Source organism: Zosterops lateralis, assembly GCF_965231275.1.
Source record: "Zosterops lateralis genome assembly, chromosome: 2".
NCBI classification, from domain to species: Eukaryota; Metazoa; Chordata; class Aves; order Passeriformes; family Zosteropidae; genus Zosterops; species Zosterops lateralis.
The window spans coordinates 90,343,632-90,358,852 of NC_139763.1; the positions used below are offsets into that span (position 1 = coordinate 90,343,632).

The 15,221-nt window shown below is 39.7% G+C and overlaps 1 protein-coding gene across 2 annotated transcripts in view; it reads left to right on the forward strand.

The window, feature by feature from the left end:
* Nucleotides 1-10,478: 10,478 nt before the first annotated feature.
* WARS2 (tryptophanyl tRNA synthetase 2, mitochondrial) overlaps nucleotides 10,479-15,221 on the forward strand; it is a 39,479-nt gene continuing 34,736 nt past the window's right edge. The window contains exon 1 of one of the 2 annotated variants that reach the window (XM_083884729.1): nucleotides 10,479-10,612. In XM_083884729.1, the coding sequence (XP_083740855.1) occupies nucleotides 10,559-10,612 (54 nt within the window). In that variant the 5' untranslated portion in view covers nucleotides 10,479-10,558. The remainder of the gene's footprint in view (nucleotides 10,613-15,221) is intronic. The other variant, XM_083884728.1, reaches the window with a different exon arrangement.

Genomic DNA, 15,221 nt, shown 5'->3' on the forward strand with positions numbered 1-15,221 from the left:
ACTCTTTCCCCCAGACATTAGCATCTCTTGGTTGACTGATTATCATGCTGAAGGTTACATCTTGACTACATTCTTTTATATCTCTGTGCCTTAGGTTAATTTCCTGCAAGTTTTCATTTTTCGCCCATTTTGCCATGTCTTTTTCTAAAATCTCCCTTGGTCTCTTTCCTTATTTTTTTCATTGTTTGCCCTCTCTGGTTTTAGTGTCTAACTCCACCATGGCCTGAGCAGTTAGCCTGTGTGCATGATATCGCAGGCTGTTTCCATTAGAATGAGAAATTGGTTACAAGAGCTAGGTATTTCTTTGAAGTAATCTTGTTTTACTACAAAAAAAGTCCCACTTCTTGAAATAACAGTAAGATTGAACAAGAATGTGTTGCTTTGCTCATGATCCCAGATCTGTCTGCCGTCAGTGCTCTGCTCAAAAAACTCCTTTCCTTGGCTTTCTTTCAAGACCATTGTGTATTCACTCCATTTCTTGTATCATGGTTTTTAGGTTTGCTCCCTTCCTGCTTCCTCCTGCTTTCCATTGTTTCAATCACTCTAACTGATCCTCCGACCCTGCATTCAATGCTCATGTTGGGGCAGTGGACTCCATTGTTTAATTTATTCCTAAATGCTCTCTTAGTGTGGACGGTGACCAGCAAATGACTGTTCATCCTATGGAACTGTAAATGTACAGGAATGGAGATCTGGAGGCCTATGCACAAGAGATTTTAACAGATTACAGTTTGATTTGGTTGAGTATGCTAACAGTGATTTTAATTACCTGAACAGTTTGAATTCCTGTTAAGAGAGGTCTTGCCAATTTATGTCCCAGACTTAATCACAACGTTCCTACAGTATGGCTTGTGCAAACTTGTTGATGGTATTTGCCCTCAAATTTTTTATTTTTTAAAATATTTTCTCTCATCAAATGCATGTTTCAGAGGCAATAAAATACTCTAGAATTAGGTAGAATCTTCAGACTCAACCATGCTTTGTTGATTCCTTACTCTCCAAGAAAAAATACGGTGTACTCTCCTTAGCAGCACAATGCATCCAGTTTGGTAACAAATTTTACAGTAACTTGAAAGATGTATTTGAATATATTAATTTACTTAGAGATTGAAAAGGAACCACCCATTGAGACCTTTCTTTATCTATGATCTCGTTAAAAAAATAATATATACTCCATAGAGCCAAGAGTTTATGAGGAAGAAGGCTACCCAGTAAAAAGGGAGGGAGGATGGAAAAATATCCTATTTTCATAGACAAAATGCTTATTATTCTGTGACAAAAATAGTTGCCTAATAAGAAATTTGTTCATTTCATTTTTAAGGGGGAGTCAAGGCAATCAAAAGACAAAGTGGCAAAAAGAACTTCAACCTCCCCTACAAAACTGGCTGAGTTCTGCTAGCTCACACAGAAGTAGATCTCTTTGTAACCTTGCCACAAAGACTTTATTTCACTTGTTTCTTGTAATTAAGCTGCTTTGGTTTGGATATTTTTCCTATTGCATGTAGTCTTGTTTTCCCTCAGGCAGGGCCAAGAGGCTCCTTGGTGGACCATGGGCTCCTCTCAGCGTGGCTGCTGCTCCCCAGTGCTCGGTGTGGGTCCCAGCTGGTGGCCACGTTGAGAAGGCTTTTCCCCATTGTTCCCAACGGCGTCTTTGTTTTATGATGCCTCACAGTATAGGCAGCCACTATCTCCCCCGAGGGCAAAGGCAGTTTCTGTTTCATGGAGAACAATGGATGATGGTGGCCAGTCCAAAAGGGAACAACTCTGCATGGGGGGAAAAACAACAACAACAAAACAACTCTTAGTTACAAAAACCAATAGTAAGTATGGTCATTCATACGAAGCCTCTGGGAGGAAAGCACCTATTGTGCCAGGCCCTCTTTCCAGGCAAGCTGAGAGGAAGGTGGGAGGCACCATGCTTGTCTTCTGCACCAATGGGGAAACAAACCAGGTGCCCTCTCCCTGGAGGAGTGATGAAGAGGAAAGTGGACATTTGCACTTTCTGAGTCTAATGCACAAGATTAGAATGCAGCAGAGCAGGGAGGCTTTGCTGTCACCCCCAACAAACCTGGTGCTCTCAGCAGCTGGTCACTTCATCAGAATTAAGTACCAGTTTGGCATACAAGGGTAGAATTCCTCATATTCGCTGGATAAAGCCAAGATAAGAGAACACAAACAAGGGAATATGAAGAATAATTGATTGGGGGGGGTGACAAATCAGGAGGAATTTGGAGTACAGAAAGCAAAGGCTGCTAGAATCTGTTTCAGCAGCCTTTCATTGCTCTGATGAAACAAAGCAGCTGCATACCCAGTCAAAGTGTCCCATAAACCATAGGTGGTTTGCGTTTCCCAGATGTGAACACAATAGTCAGAGAATAGCCACAAAAGTGGATATAAAAGGTAAGATAAAAGACAAAACAACTTTGAAAAACTTTGCCTAGGAATGTCATTAAATAATCATGTGTGAGTGATTTTTTTTTAGAGATAATTATAACAACTCTGCATTTTATGTACTTCATTCTTTCTAGAAATACACTTGGCTGTGCCATAGCTACATTTTTTTGAAAAGAGTTTATTTTGGTACTTTATGATAGTCTTATTTTTAGATTAACATAAAATAATCAGTAAAGTGTATATTGAATTGTACATTAACTGGATGTTAAATCATTACCAGTTCATCTGGTGTTAAGCCCCTGATCTCATTTTACAAATTAGCATTTTTATTAACCACAAGGAAGAAAATACGAAAGTTCTGCTAATAAAGTTTGCAGATGATATGCAGCTTAGTGGAATGATAAACTGCACTGAGCTAGTTATACACAGCTGGGTTGTTTGGTAGGAAGGGGAACTCATTCAAGCAATGAGTCTCAACACACAAAAATGGGCAAGGTCACACACCTGGAAACTAAAATACCTGTCACCCTTACAAATTTTGGGACTGTGGAAAACACTGACATTGAAATTGATAGATTAGATAAAAAATCTGAGCTCAGTTTGGTGCAGCAGCTAACCCTATTCTCAAATACATAAATGCTATTTATCGTTCTATCAATCTGTGCATCATCTGCAAACTTTCTCAATAAAGTTTCTTTTTTTTTTTTTTTTTAGCAAATGGTTGAGTAGAAGCAGATGAATGATAATGAGAATAGCAATAGTATTGCAGCACATTTTGGTGCTTGCCCTGAAGAGAAGAGCTTGAAAAGCTGAAAAGATTAAGGAGTCACAATTGTAATTTAAAATGTGTAAAGCCTATTTTATAACAGTGTTGGGGAAAAAAAGTCCATGCTGTTTCTTTAAGAAACAAAAATAAAACCATTCTTTGATTATAAGGGGAGAAGATTTCATAAACTAAAATGTGTTTTAGCTTAAAAGGTAATGAGGTTACACAATCTAAAACTGGAAAATAAAATTAGACTAATTTATATTGGAAATAGGGTATACTTAATAGAAACTGGAATTATTTATGAAAAGAAATAATAGGGTTTACATCAATGTCTTTACATAAGTTTCTAGTGCCTAATAACTCCCAGTTTAAATGCAAATTAGACAAGCAGATCTCTCTGTACTCTACTCTCACATCTTCAGGATCCTTATTCCAACAAACAGGATGAAGGATTCACTTCTTTATTCTTTCTAGACTGTCTTCTGAGTATCTTGGACAGCCATGTAAGTCACAGGCAGATGTTCACACTGTAATATATCCTCTAGAGAAAGTGAGAGAATGTCTAATTAATTGCCACTGTAAACAGCCAACTGTGAGTTCCCTTACTAAACTGAACAACCAGAGTTACAAAGCTGAGGTGTAGACTGTGAATTCCTACCCATTCCTGAATTTTCCAAATCTATTTGCTTACAAGGATTTTCCAACAAGCAAGTTCTTAATTTTCCCAAGCTTGTTTTGAAACTTTAAAGCTTCATGGTTTCTTCATTTTTTTCTATAAATTCTAGTATTTGAAGCCTTGAGTTTTTAAGATGTTCACAGATAGGGAAATACCAAGATCAGTCGTGTACACATGAAGGAGATGGGCAGATGAGGGAAATTATTAGGAGACAGAAGACTATCCTCACTAAGAATACTGCCCAAAGTAAAACTGTTACTTGAAGATGTGCTTCCACTTTTCCCTTAATTGAAAGGAAAAAAATCACTGCTGCACACCAGCAAAAGCCTCCTCAGTGCCCGAGACAATTACAAATGAAGAACCAGCCCAGATGATGATTCTTTCAAATTGTTTCCCAAATTTGTTCCAGTTTTGCAAACAACAGATCTCTGAGTTCAATGGGGAGAGAGAGTACACTAATCCAGTGAAATACATTTTGGGTAATATTTGCACTGATGCATATTAGTATATTGAAGTTTTAAAAGGAGGGCATTTATGTAGGAGATAGAAAGGTCTCAGGGCAGCTTCCAAACAAATAAATTTCCTCCTTTCGAGGGATAAAGTCCTGTAAGAATACCAAAAAGTATGAGAAAGTACTGTATATCTGGTCCCAAGTGCTTCTTACATATTTTCTCTCTTTTTCCAGCCTTGTGTTATTTAAAAGGAGACAGATAAAGACGATACATCAGCTTTTTGCCTTTTTTTTTTTTCTTCTTCCCTTTTTTTCCTTTGTGAAGTCTGTTGACACTCTAGTTTTGGGTTTTTTTCAGTGGATTTCATTTGACTTACATGAGATAAGCATGTCCATTCACCATTTCTAATGACACTCCCTAAGAACACTTATCTGGACAGCAATATTTGCATATAAAATGCAGTTTCGGATACAAAAGACAGGAGTTATTAAAAGCATTGTTCATGTTACGCACAAAAATTTGTTAAGCATTTTAAAGATATAGAATAAGATAGCTCTCTGCTGGGAACAATTGAAGGTCTCCTCAGACATCCAGGCTGTATTACTTACCGGAAATAATAGCAGAAATGGGTTTTCTATTTACTGTAGTAAAGCAACCTTGTCTATAAACTCCTTATTGCTGCAAACCAAAGGTGTGTGTCTGGGGAGGGCAAGCTTTTCCCCTTGATGTTCCAGGACATGGAAACACAATCCTTCTTCAGAAACAGATGTTTGCAATAGAAAACTTTCACTCCACTCTCTTCTGTTTTTAATCTGCTCATGACAGGAAACACAGATTCAAAATGAATGTAAAGAACACAGTCACCATAACTGATGATAATACAAAAGAACACGTAGGAAAAAATTCTTTTTCCCAACATATTATAGGGAGAAAAGGTTTACAGATTTTAGAAGATTCTAGGTGTTTTTATTTCTCAGTGGCTACCAACAGAGTGTTTTTCCAGTAACTTCAGAGGATATAGCTCTCAGCAATGCTTTGATACTACCAACAGTTTCAGCATACAAGAGACAAGAAGAGTACAACTCTTCTTCCTGCTCTCTGCCATATCTTCAGCACTTCCAAGTGACTACCCTGCTAAAGCTTCACTGAACAGACAGATGTACAAAAATGGCCAAAAGATTCCTCCATAGCATGTGTAAAATACAAAATGACACAGGTAAGAATAATTGATTCACCCTCTTCAGCCAGTCTTGATGCTAACCTCTAGGCTCTCAAGAATTTTGAAGATGTGCTTTTTAAACTACACCTACCTATACACATCTCAAGTGAAGTTCTTTATGTATGACAATGTGAAGGGTTTGACTGGGCCCTTTCCTGTGCTGTTTGGTTGCCTGTTGAAACTTCTGTCACTCTCTTCATGCCACAATCTCCCTGGTCTCCCTTCTCTGCCTTCTCCAGTTTGCCTAAATCCCTTTTCCTTGTTCTTTCATTCAAGTAGTATCTTCCTAACGACAACCTTCACTTGAAAAACAACAATATTTGCATATTGATTTCTGCAAGTTCATTTACCACCCTGTGTCTGATGTGTCTTTGATCTGTGGTCACTCTTTTTTTTAACTGTGAGCTATTTGAAGCAGGAGCTGTCATCTGGTGCATGCTTGAGTAATGCACAGCACAAAAGCATCCTATTTTAGACAGTAACTGAGCAAGGCTGTAGCAAACAATAAAAACAATTACAGTTATAATTATCCACAAGCTACATTAAAATACTGATCACTCAGAAATTGAGAAATGACAGTATCAACTCTGTGATGTGATTTAATTAATGTCCCTCTTATCTTCTGTATAAATATAATGATACCATCTCTAGCTATATCATAGTATACTACTTTTTCTGCAAAGGTCTTGCTTCATTGAGTATTGTTGATTTTTTTAAAATACTTCTTTTATCCAAAATGGTGTCCAAATCTTTCTCACCATAAGATTTCCGATCATAATCCCTTAATTGAGTAGAAAGTTGCTAATTTCCTTCTACATTTTTTTTGTTACTTTTATCAGAGGATGTGAAAGATTCAAGAGTATTAGTGAAATTATTTTGACAATGCTGACTTGAATAGCTGTTACTCTATCTTAAAGATGGGAGATAAAGCACAAATAGATTAAGCGTAAAATATAAGTCTTACATGTTAAATTAACAGACAGGTTCTAAAATTTTAGACTGTTTCATGTTTTTAGTCTATGGTACATTGGAAGCAAAGTAACAAAAAAAAATAGTTTTTAGCTAGGAGTGCACAGAATTTCTGATATTTTTTCAGGTGAGGAACAAAAAATATTTTAGCGCACATGACATTTCACAGTGGCAAGGAATAAAGCCAGGTTTTCAAAATTTATTCAGCTTCTTGAACAATTCTTCCATTTTACACTCTGCTGACAAAACCCAAACTTCTAATTTCTATGTTAAGTAAAACAAGAAGGCTGTGCATAAAAATCTTCCACACATTCCTAAATGATCCCCAGAACCTTGTTTCACATCACAGAATGCTACATGCTCCTTTGTAAAGCACTGTCTCTTGAGAGCTTCATGAAAATAGAAGTTTTGTGGGCCGTAACCCAGCTACAGAGGTCTTCCTACCTGGAAAAAAAAGAAACACAGGCTTTCTGTTTCCCTTCTAGGACTTCCTGAATCTTCACTTAATTACTTAACTGTGCATGTGCTTATTCTTTTCTTAAATACTTTTACAGCTACTGTGTGCAGTTATTTCCCTGATTTTTAAGCATGGAAACCCAAAGTGGACTCAGCAATTTCTGACTGGTACCCCAGTACTAAAAACTTGACTATGTGAGCTACAGGAAAGCATTAGCAAATAAATTTACTTGTCCAACACAATCTCTAGATCTCTTGGAAAATCACCATGTCTCATGGGACACACGCTGATCTGAAAGATTTGGTTTAAAACTCTTGTTTCTACGTCCACAGTCAGTTTGGTGGAATTAAAAATGGCAAATTGCACTGGTGATATTTTGACTGAGTTATGGTTTATCAAATTTTTCTAATTTGGGCTCTGTAGCAAATTTCTTACATCTCAACAGTCATGAATGGTTTCATAATGTGCATTGGAATAATAAGGGTAGGAGGAAAGAGTCTAGGAACAATACGTGAGAGAGGCTGGAGGTGTTTTGGCAGCAGTGGGAGATTTCAGAGGACAATAAATATTAGCAGTGAATCCTTCTCCTCTCCTAACTTGGCTAACTCTCAGGATGTAAGCTGTGTCATCTTCTCGGGGATTCTCAAGCCAAACTCTTCCTCATCTCACATTCATTCACACCATGCTCCCCCTCTGCCTTATTCTTCTGCCCCTGCTAGATTTCTGCCCATAGCAGTGGGCTCTTCTTGTGTTAAAGAGCTGTTGTAAATATTGTATTGGATTTTTTTTTCTTCAGCTTAAATTTGGGTTAAGTAAAGACTTAAAAGTAATGACACAGGTTCAGTTCTGCTTAAAGAAAAAAAAAAAACAAACCAACTTTAATTCAACTTTTTACTTCAGTTTCAATTTGATTTTAAAACATGCTTTGTTTTAATAGATTCCTATTATCTGTATGATCATGATGCTTTTAGTGTTATTTACAAGTCTATCAATATTTGTGTCAACAGCACATTTCAAAATAAATTATTCAGAATCCGTTTCCAGATTACCAGCAGCGGTATGAACAGGAAAAAGTACAAGCCACCATAAAACTCTACTATAACAGGAACTTTTGAAGATCTGTCATCTGATCAGCCCTTAGCCATTTCATATATGTTTATCAGAATTCTCTGTGATACTTAGTCAAAGGTATTACAAAAGTCTACAAAGTATCACATTTTACTGTTCCATTTATTAACTCAAATTCTAATAACCATGAAAATGAGCACTAATTCTTTTTGAGCAGTATTAACTTCATCTTCATTCTTCAGTTTGGTATTGCTGAATTCTACGTGGCCGGTTTTTTTCATCATTTTGACTCAAACCAACGTTTAACTTACTGATTTATAACCGCATTATAATATTGGTATTTATTAGATGTTTCTTTGCAACTTTCTGAAGGGAAATTCATATTCCATTTGTCTCCAGCATCCCGCTCTTCATGGCATTAGATTAAGACAGCTCTACCTGCTCCTTTTAGTCACCAAAAGCGAACAGTTATGATGCAGGGGGTAGGGCAGCTGCCCATCCCTCCCACCATCAGGACTACTGCCTGATGCCCCACTCAGATCTTCAGTCTCACATTAGTGGAGCAGCCACAGGCTTTTGTATAATCATTTTTTGGTCTTAGAACTAGAAAATCTCAAAACACATTCAATTTTTTCAGCCTCTTCCCTGATGTTTCCCACATCAAGCTTCACATCATTTTTGCCTAGTTATGTTCCCAAAAAATGGCTAACACATTTTTGCTTTTCAGCAAAAACTGAATAAAAACATTAAAGATGAACATCACACATAGAAATTTTCAGCTTGAAATATGAAAAGTATTTATATTGATTATGCAAATGAAAAAACTTCTATGTACGATTTCTGGGTTCAAGTTACAGTACTTAAAAATCAAAGTAATTTTTTTTACAATTTGTATCAGAGCAGTGCCTGGAAAGTATATTAAGATTACATTCTTGTGTTCTAAGCACTTTTTATACATGGTTTTGTTATAAATGTGTATTATAAAATTGGCTTTTCGCAAGATGTATGCTATATAATTAATAACATTGTGGTAAGGATATAGGATATAAGTTTATTTCTGCTATTAGTAAAAGAAGATTAAGCGTAGTGGTAGTAGTTGATGTAAGTATGCTTAAACTGTCTATTTAGTCGGAATAACATCCAGTGAACACGTAAAAAAGACTCTGCTACTGATATACCAACTATCAGCATCCACCATCTAAAGAAAGTATAGACCAAAGCCCAAGCTGGAGGTGATAATAAAGACACAGCCACGAAACACGCATGCTCTAAAAAAGCAGACCTAAGGCGAGACCATGCAAAACAGTTCCTAGAATACAGAAACAAGTTTATGGAATTATATGAATATTCATAAACTGTTGTGATAGGAAGGGTATTTAAAATAATGTCTCTGAGATAGCAAGGTGTGAACTTGGCTGAATGTCAAGTCACCCGGCCGGCCGTACTTGGCTTTTTTTATCTCCTAATTGTCTTAATTTTTTTATTAAACATATTTCTTAAAATTTACCAAAAAGTGAACCTCGTTTTTCACAGTTCTAAAAGATAAAAATTGTCACTAACCAATGCATCAAAGTGAAAACAAATAAACAACTGTGTAAATTTACAGTGGGTTTAACTACTAAAGCCGGATTTTAGAGCTGGGAACATTCCATAGTGATATCCTGACAGTGTTGGAGTGGGCTACTGGAAATAGTCACCGGTCCAACGCACAGTGCCACTGGTAATAGACCTACAAGTGCACCTCCTTCCCTGATGGCTGCTTTGTTTTCCTGGTTTGTTCTGGAGCCTGCAATAGCAGATTTCCACAGTCACTGCCCCAGTTGTTTGCAGCCCTGCAGATGAGCTCGGGGTCACACCCAGAACACTGGGAACAAGCGTTTGGTGCCTTCCCGGCCTGGGGATGGAACTGGGGAGAAATGAATTGGGGAGAAACCAGGCACTTCTTGCAGAGCAGCTGACAGGAGGGGTTGATGCATAACCTCTTCAGAAGCTTGTCAAACTTTATTAGTAACTTCGGTGTTTCTTGCTTTGGTTCTGTTTCCTGGTGCAATGGAAGAGACACGGGCACAAAGGCCGGATTTGGGCACACGCCGTGTCTGAGGTGCCGGACGGGAGCTGCTTCTGCCTCAGCCTGAGGGCAAAGCCGAGCAGACTGAGGGCAGAAAGCAACTTCTGGGGTTTCTGCGGGGGCTAACTTGTTTGACAAGACGGGCAGACGCACGCACTTTCCAGCAGCGGCCACGCTGCCAATCTCTCCGTGGAAGAGCTGGCGTGGGCAAGGCCCGGCGGCGGGAAGAGGCCTCGGGTGGGACGCGCTGCTGAACGGCACCGTTTGAAGGGCACCCTGCAGGTGAGGCAGGAGCCACGGAACACGGGAAGGGATCCCCCGCACCCCGACAAGGGCCTGTGCCAATGCCACAGCCAGCGCCGCCCCTTCCCGGTAACCGCGCCCCCCCAGCGGCCGCTCCGGCACCGCGCCTGCGGCACATGCGCGGACCCCGCCGGGCTCCTGCCCTGTTTCCCGCCCCCCCGCCTCCTCCTTCCCGCCTTTGCCATGGCGACACCGAGTGGCCTGATCCGGGCCTTACACCGCGGGACCCTCGGCCAGGTAACCGGCCTGGGGCATCTCCCCCGTGCCTTCCCGGTGTGCCCGCTCTGGGACGGGCCCCGCGCTCCGGCCGCGGCCGCCATCGCGCCCCGTGCCGCGGGCCGGCTCCGCGCATGCGCGGGGCTGCGGGGGCGGGGCGGGGCCGGGCCGGCTCCTGCCGCCCCTCAGGGAGCGGCGCTCCCGCCCGCCCGTCCTTCTTTCTTTCCTTCCTTCCCGCCTCTCCGCCCGTCCCTCCCGCTTCCCGGCTCATCCCGCCGCTTCCCGGCTGGTTCTCGCTGGCTCCGCTCAGCCGCAGGGGCTTTGAGTCCGCGGGGCGCTCGGGCAGCGAGCGGGAGAGAGGGAGGCCTGAGGCGGCAAGTGCCGCCGTCCCGGCGGTCGCTCAGGCGCTGAGATACCGCCGGGGTTGTGCCAGGTTTCAGCGTTGGTCTTTGCTTTTTCCCCTTCGGTTTTAAGTGCACCTACTGGCTACAAACTCCCGTCTTCTCCAGCAGGAAGGAACAAACCAAACCTCCTAAGTGTCTGAAAGGATGTATGGCAGCCCCGTCCCCTCACACGACCTCGGCGGGGTGTAGTGTTTAAATTACTTTACTACATTTAGGATTTTCATTGTAGCCGTCAGGAGCCTTCACCCCTCTCATTCCCTCCTTCCACTCTATTAGAAAATTGAGACAAAAGAACAACCGATTGCTTTGATTGTATTTTGGAAGCAATCAGCCAAGTCAGGTCGGTGTATATTCAGTGACCTTGTGTTTTTAGGCAGCATCCTTCGGAAAGTTTTTTGTCTATGGATGGCTTGCCTTAGAACTTGTAGCCTTGTTTTTAAAATGAGTAGTAGAATTTGGTGACAGTAACACTAACATTGCATCATTTTAGAGAATGTCTCCCCTAGCTGGACAATTGGCTTTTTCGTGAAAATCTTGCTTTTTCGCGTGTCATCCACATCCTGAATGGTGTGGCATGTTTCAGTAATGGAACACATTATTCAGAGTGGTTTCCAGCATAGATATGTCTCATGTTACTTGTGAAAAGAAATAGGGTAACTAGAAGATCAAAAATTCCTTTCATTTTCTGGTGTAATCTGTATTGTCTGTGATTTTGCAGCAAGTGAGTTCTGTTACCCTCAGCCATGGAGTTGATATTTTGAGCACATCAAGCTGTAACACACATTTATGCACAAATGTTGGTGTATATGGTGGCGAATCTGGGTAAACCACACACTGCAGGACTATTTCAGAACTAGGATTCTTAAAATTAAGAAGTCAAGGTATATTTCATTATGTTCTAAAACAGCTAATACCGTGCTGATGACCTCGATTCTGCCCTTTCTATTGAGGAGATAGAGTGAAAGCAAAAGAGGAAGAACCTGTTATGCCATAGGAAGCTTTGATAACTGGTATTTTACTTAGTAACTGTGTTCTTCCTACTAGTTGTTAGTGTGAGGCAGAAGTAAGGTTTCTGCTTATATTTTTTGTTTCAGAATTCATTTATATATAAGACCGCCTTGAATTGTAACAATATAGAACACCTAAAGAATCATGATATAGCATACTCAGTAGGCTTGTTGGATGCTTCCATGTCCTGAGATGCTTTGATTTAATTTCATTTACATGCGCCTAAATCTTCCTATGTTTCTAACAATTAAAATTTGAACAGTTACACTGTCCCTGTAATAGGTTGCCAAAGCAGGTCTTGCAAAGACCTGCCAAAGCAGGTCTTGCAAAGATACTTCAAACCACACATTATTTTTGACACTTAAAAGTTCCTTGAAAAATATTGAAAGGATTTGAATATGAAATCTTCCCTGATGCACATGGTGACTCTTTTGGCTCCATTCAGTATCACAACAGATGCCCTCCTCTGCTTTCATTCCTCCAGCAAAGAAATCTGGTTTATCTTGCCTAGTGAAGAAATCTGCTCTGAGTGAACATGGCTCATGCTGTATTTTGTTATTTACTCTGATGTGCATTTCTTTGTCACCCCTGAGTCACCTGTCAGGCCAAGATTACTTACCAGGTGCTTTATCACCTGGTTTCTGTTGCCATGATGCCTTAAAGGTGTGATAGATCTGAGAATATGCTTCCTTCCTGTTATTCTTTAAATGTTAAAAAAAAAAAAAAAAAACCTAACACAAAGTTAGTGGTGATTCACAGATTCACAGAATATTCTGAGTTGGAAGGGACCCACGAGGATCATCCAGTTCAACTCTGAAGTAAAACCCCCTATGGGTATTGAACCCATATCCCTGGTATTATTAGCACCATGTTCTGACCAACTTTGTGTAGCTTCAGATCACCCACCCTCAAATAACAGCAGTAATTTAAGGTGTTGCTCTGGTTTTAAATTTGCAAGGCCAGCATATCGTGGGATTTTGTTACTTTTCTCTCTCACTTTACTCTCATATGTCTGGAGAAATTGCACTGGAATTGAAGTGGTTCTTACACTGCATCTTCAAAAGAATCAAAGGGGGAAAATGGCTTCCTTATTTATGCTGTTCCTGTTGCCAGACTGGATTTGGGAATAGATTCAGCTACTACGGTAGTCAGTTTGGAACAAATCATGTATTTGCTGCCTGCTGATGAGGAATATTCAAATTTCAAGCTGGAAAAGTGTTTGCCTTCAAGCTTGAGCAGTGTGTCTACTGGCACTCTGATAGTTTTGATGTGTAAGTGTTTGACAGTGCAGTCATAGTCACTAGAAGACATCATTTATGTGGTTTCAGCTTTGTTTCACTGTAGTGCACTACATCGTCACTATGCTGGATTTACCATGCTGTGGAAAAGTTGCTCTGTACATTTCGTTGTACATATTTCTAGTACACAACTAAAATTTGTAGCCATAATAAATGTGGTTAAGAAGAAAGTAATGGTTTGTTGGAGAGATTCATTACATTTGGGGTATCTTGACTTTTAAGAGCTTATTTTCAGATTTCCTGATTTGCTGTTCTTCAGTGCTCTCTAAGCCAGGGTTATAGAAAGTCATTACACCAAGTGTTTCTTTGATGAGACACTCTTAAAAATGGCAGCTACAGGTACTCCAGGGAATTACTGATAAAATCATGAGAAATCCAACTATGGCATAACCTGTCAGTAGGAAAATTTAATCTAAAGTGAGTCAGTCAGTTGTTGGTGTATGTCCTGATAAAACATGGATTAGGTTTAGTCCTGGTTGCAAAGGGGAAGTAGAAGAATGGCAAGGTCTTGCTTTTAATGGTCTCCTGCATTACTAGATGGCTTTCCAGACATTCAGCTGGAAAAATACATTTAGATGTTATTTGCCTTCAAGAAGTTAGATGTCTTTGGCATCATTTTTCTTTTCTAGCATCAAAGTAGCTATCACTATTACAATCACTATAAGGATACTCTAATACCTGTATTACATTTCTTCTTGAGAATATCTTTTAAAGAAAAAAGAACTTCTCATTTTGCTGACTTTTCTCCTACACTAGTTTTCCTCTTTGGCAGGAAACCCTTGCCTGGCCTTCACACATGATCTATTACAGTGGCTGTATCATTGTTGCTAAGCTGTACATTTTGGTGTCCTACAACCTTCATCTCTTGTCAACTTTCACAGGGATGATGCATCAGAGAGTGGATTCTCTTTTAGCTTTATGTGGTACAGAACTGCATCTTCCAGCCATAAGGGCTGATGTTTTTTAACACAAAATCCTTTCCTCTTTGATGCTGGAATTTTGTCTTTTTTTTTTTTTTTTTTTTTTTTTTTTGTCACTCCAAGTTAGATTTGCTGTAATGAAACTCAGACCACTGACTCTAGTGCATGATGTTGAGATCATACAAAGAGAAAATTGGTTCGAGTCCCACTGTTCCAAGGATATTTTTTCTACCTTTTGGTGAGTGTTGCACAGAAAATATCTCTGGTCGATGTTTAGTCAGGACCACTCAAATCCAAGGAATCTGAGCCAATATAGTGATAATCTTAGCAGCTTATTTAGGAATATGTCTGTTTTATTACCTGAGTCAATATCTTTTAAAAAATACTACAATATAGATCCCTGAATGTAGTTTCTCTGGTGTCCTTTACAGTTCGTGACCAAAGGTGGTGCTAAAATCAAGAGGCATTTACTGCATCTTCCCCTACTGTGGCAGCCTAATGAGTCTCAAGGCCAATTAGACTAATCTGGCATGCTTTGCTCTTAACAAATCCACATTTGCTGTTGTTTTCCTCTAGTTATCTTCTAGGGAATTGCAAAAGATGGGTTTTGTTCACTGAGTATTGATGCTAAGCAGACTTCCTCCCGGACTGCTCCTCTTTTGCTGTATTTTTGAAGATGGGAATGCCATTTTTCCATTTTTGGTCTTCTGATACTTTGCTGGGCTTCTGTGAACCTCAGTGATTCTGGACAGTATTGTCAGTAGTTTAAGAGCTCTTCAGATTGTTTGGGTCTGGTGAAATTTGATTTACTTTTTTTGAGGAAGTATTGTTCCTTCTGTATTCAGGCCACCTGATCACTCTATTGTTACTGTGCTAGTCATGTTAATGACTGGTCATGTTTCATAATTTTTAACAAAGGCACAGTTAGATAAAAATTGAAGAGTTGTTTTGGAAAAGACCATTAAAATGCTTTTTCCCAGATTGCAAATAAAATCTTCAA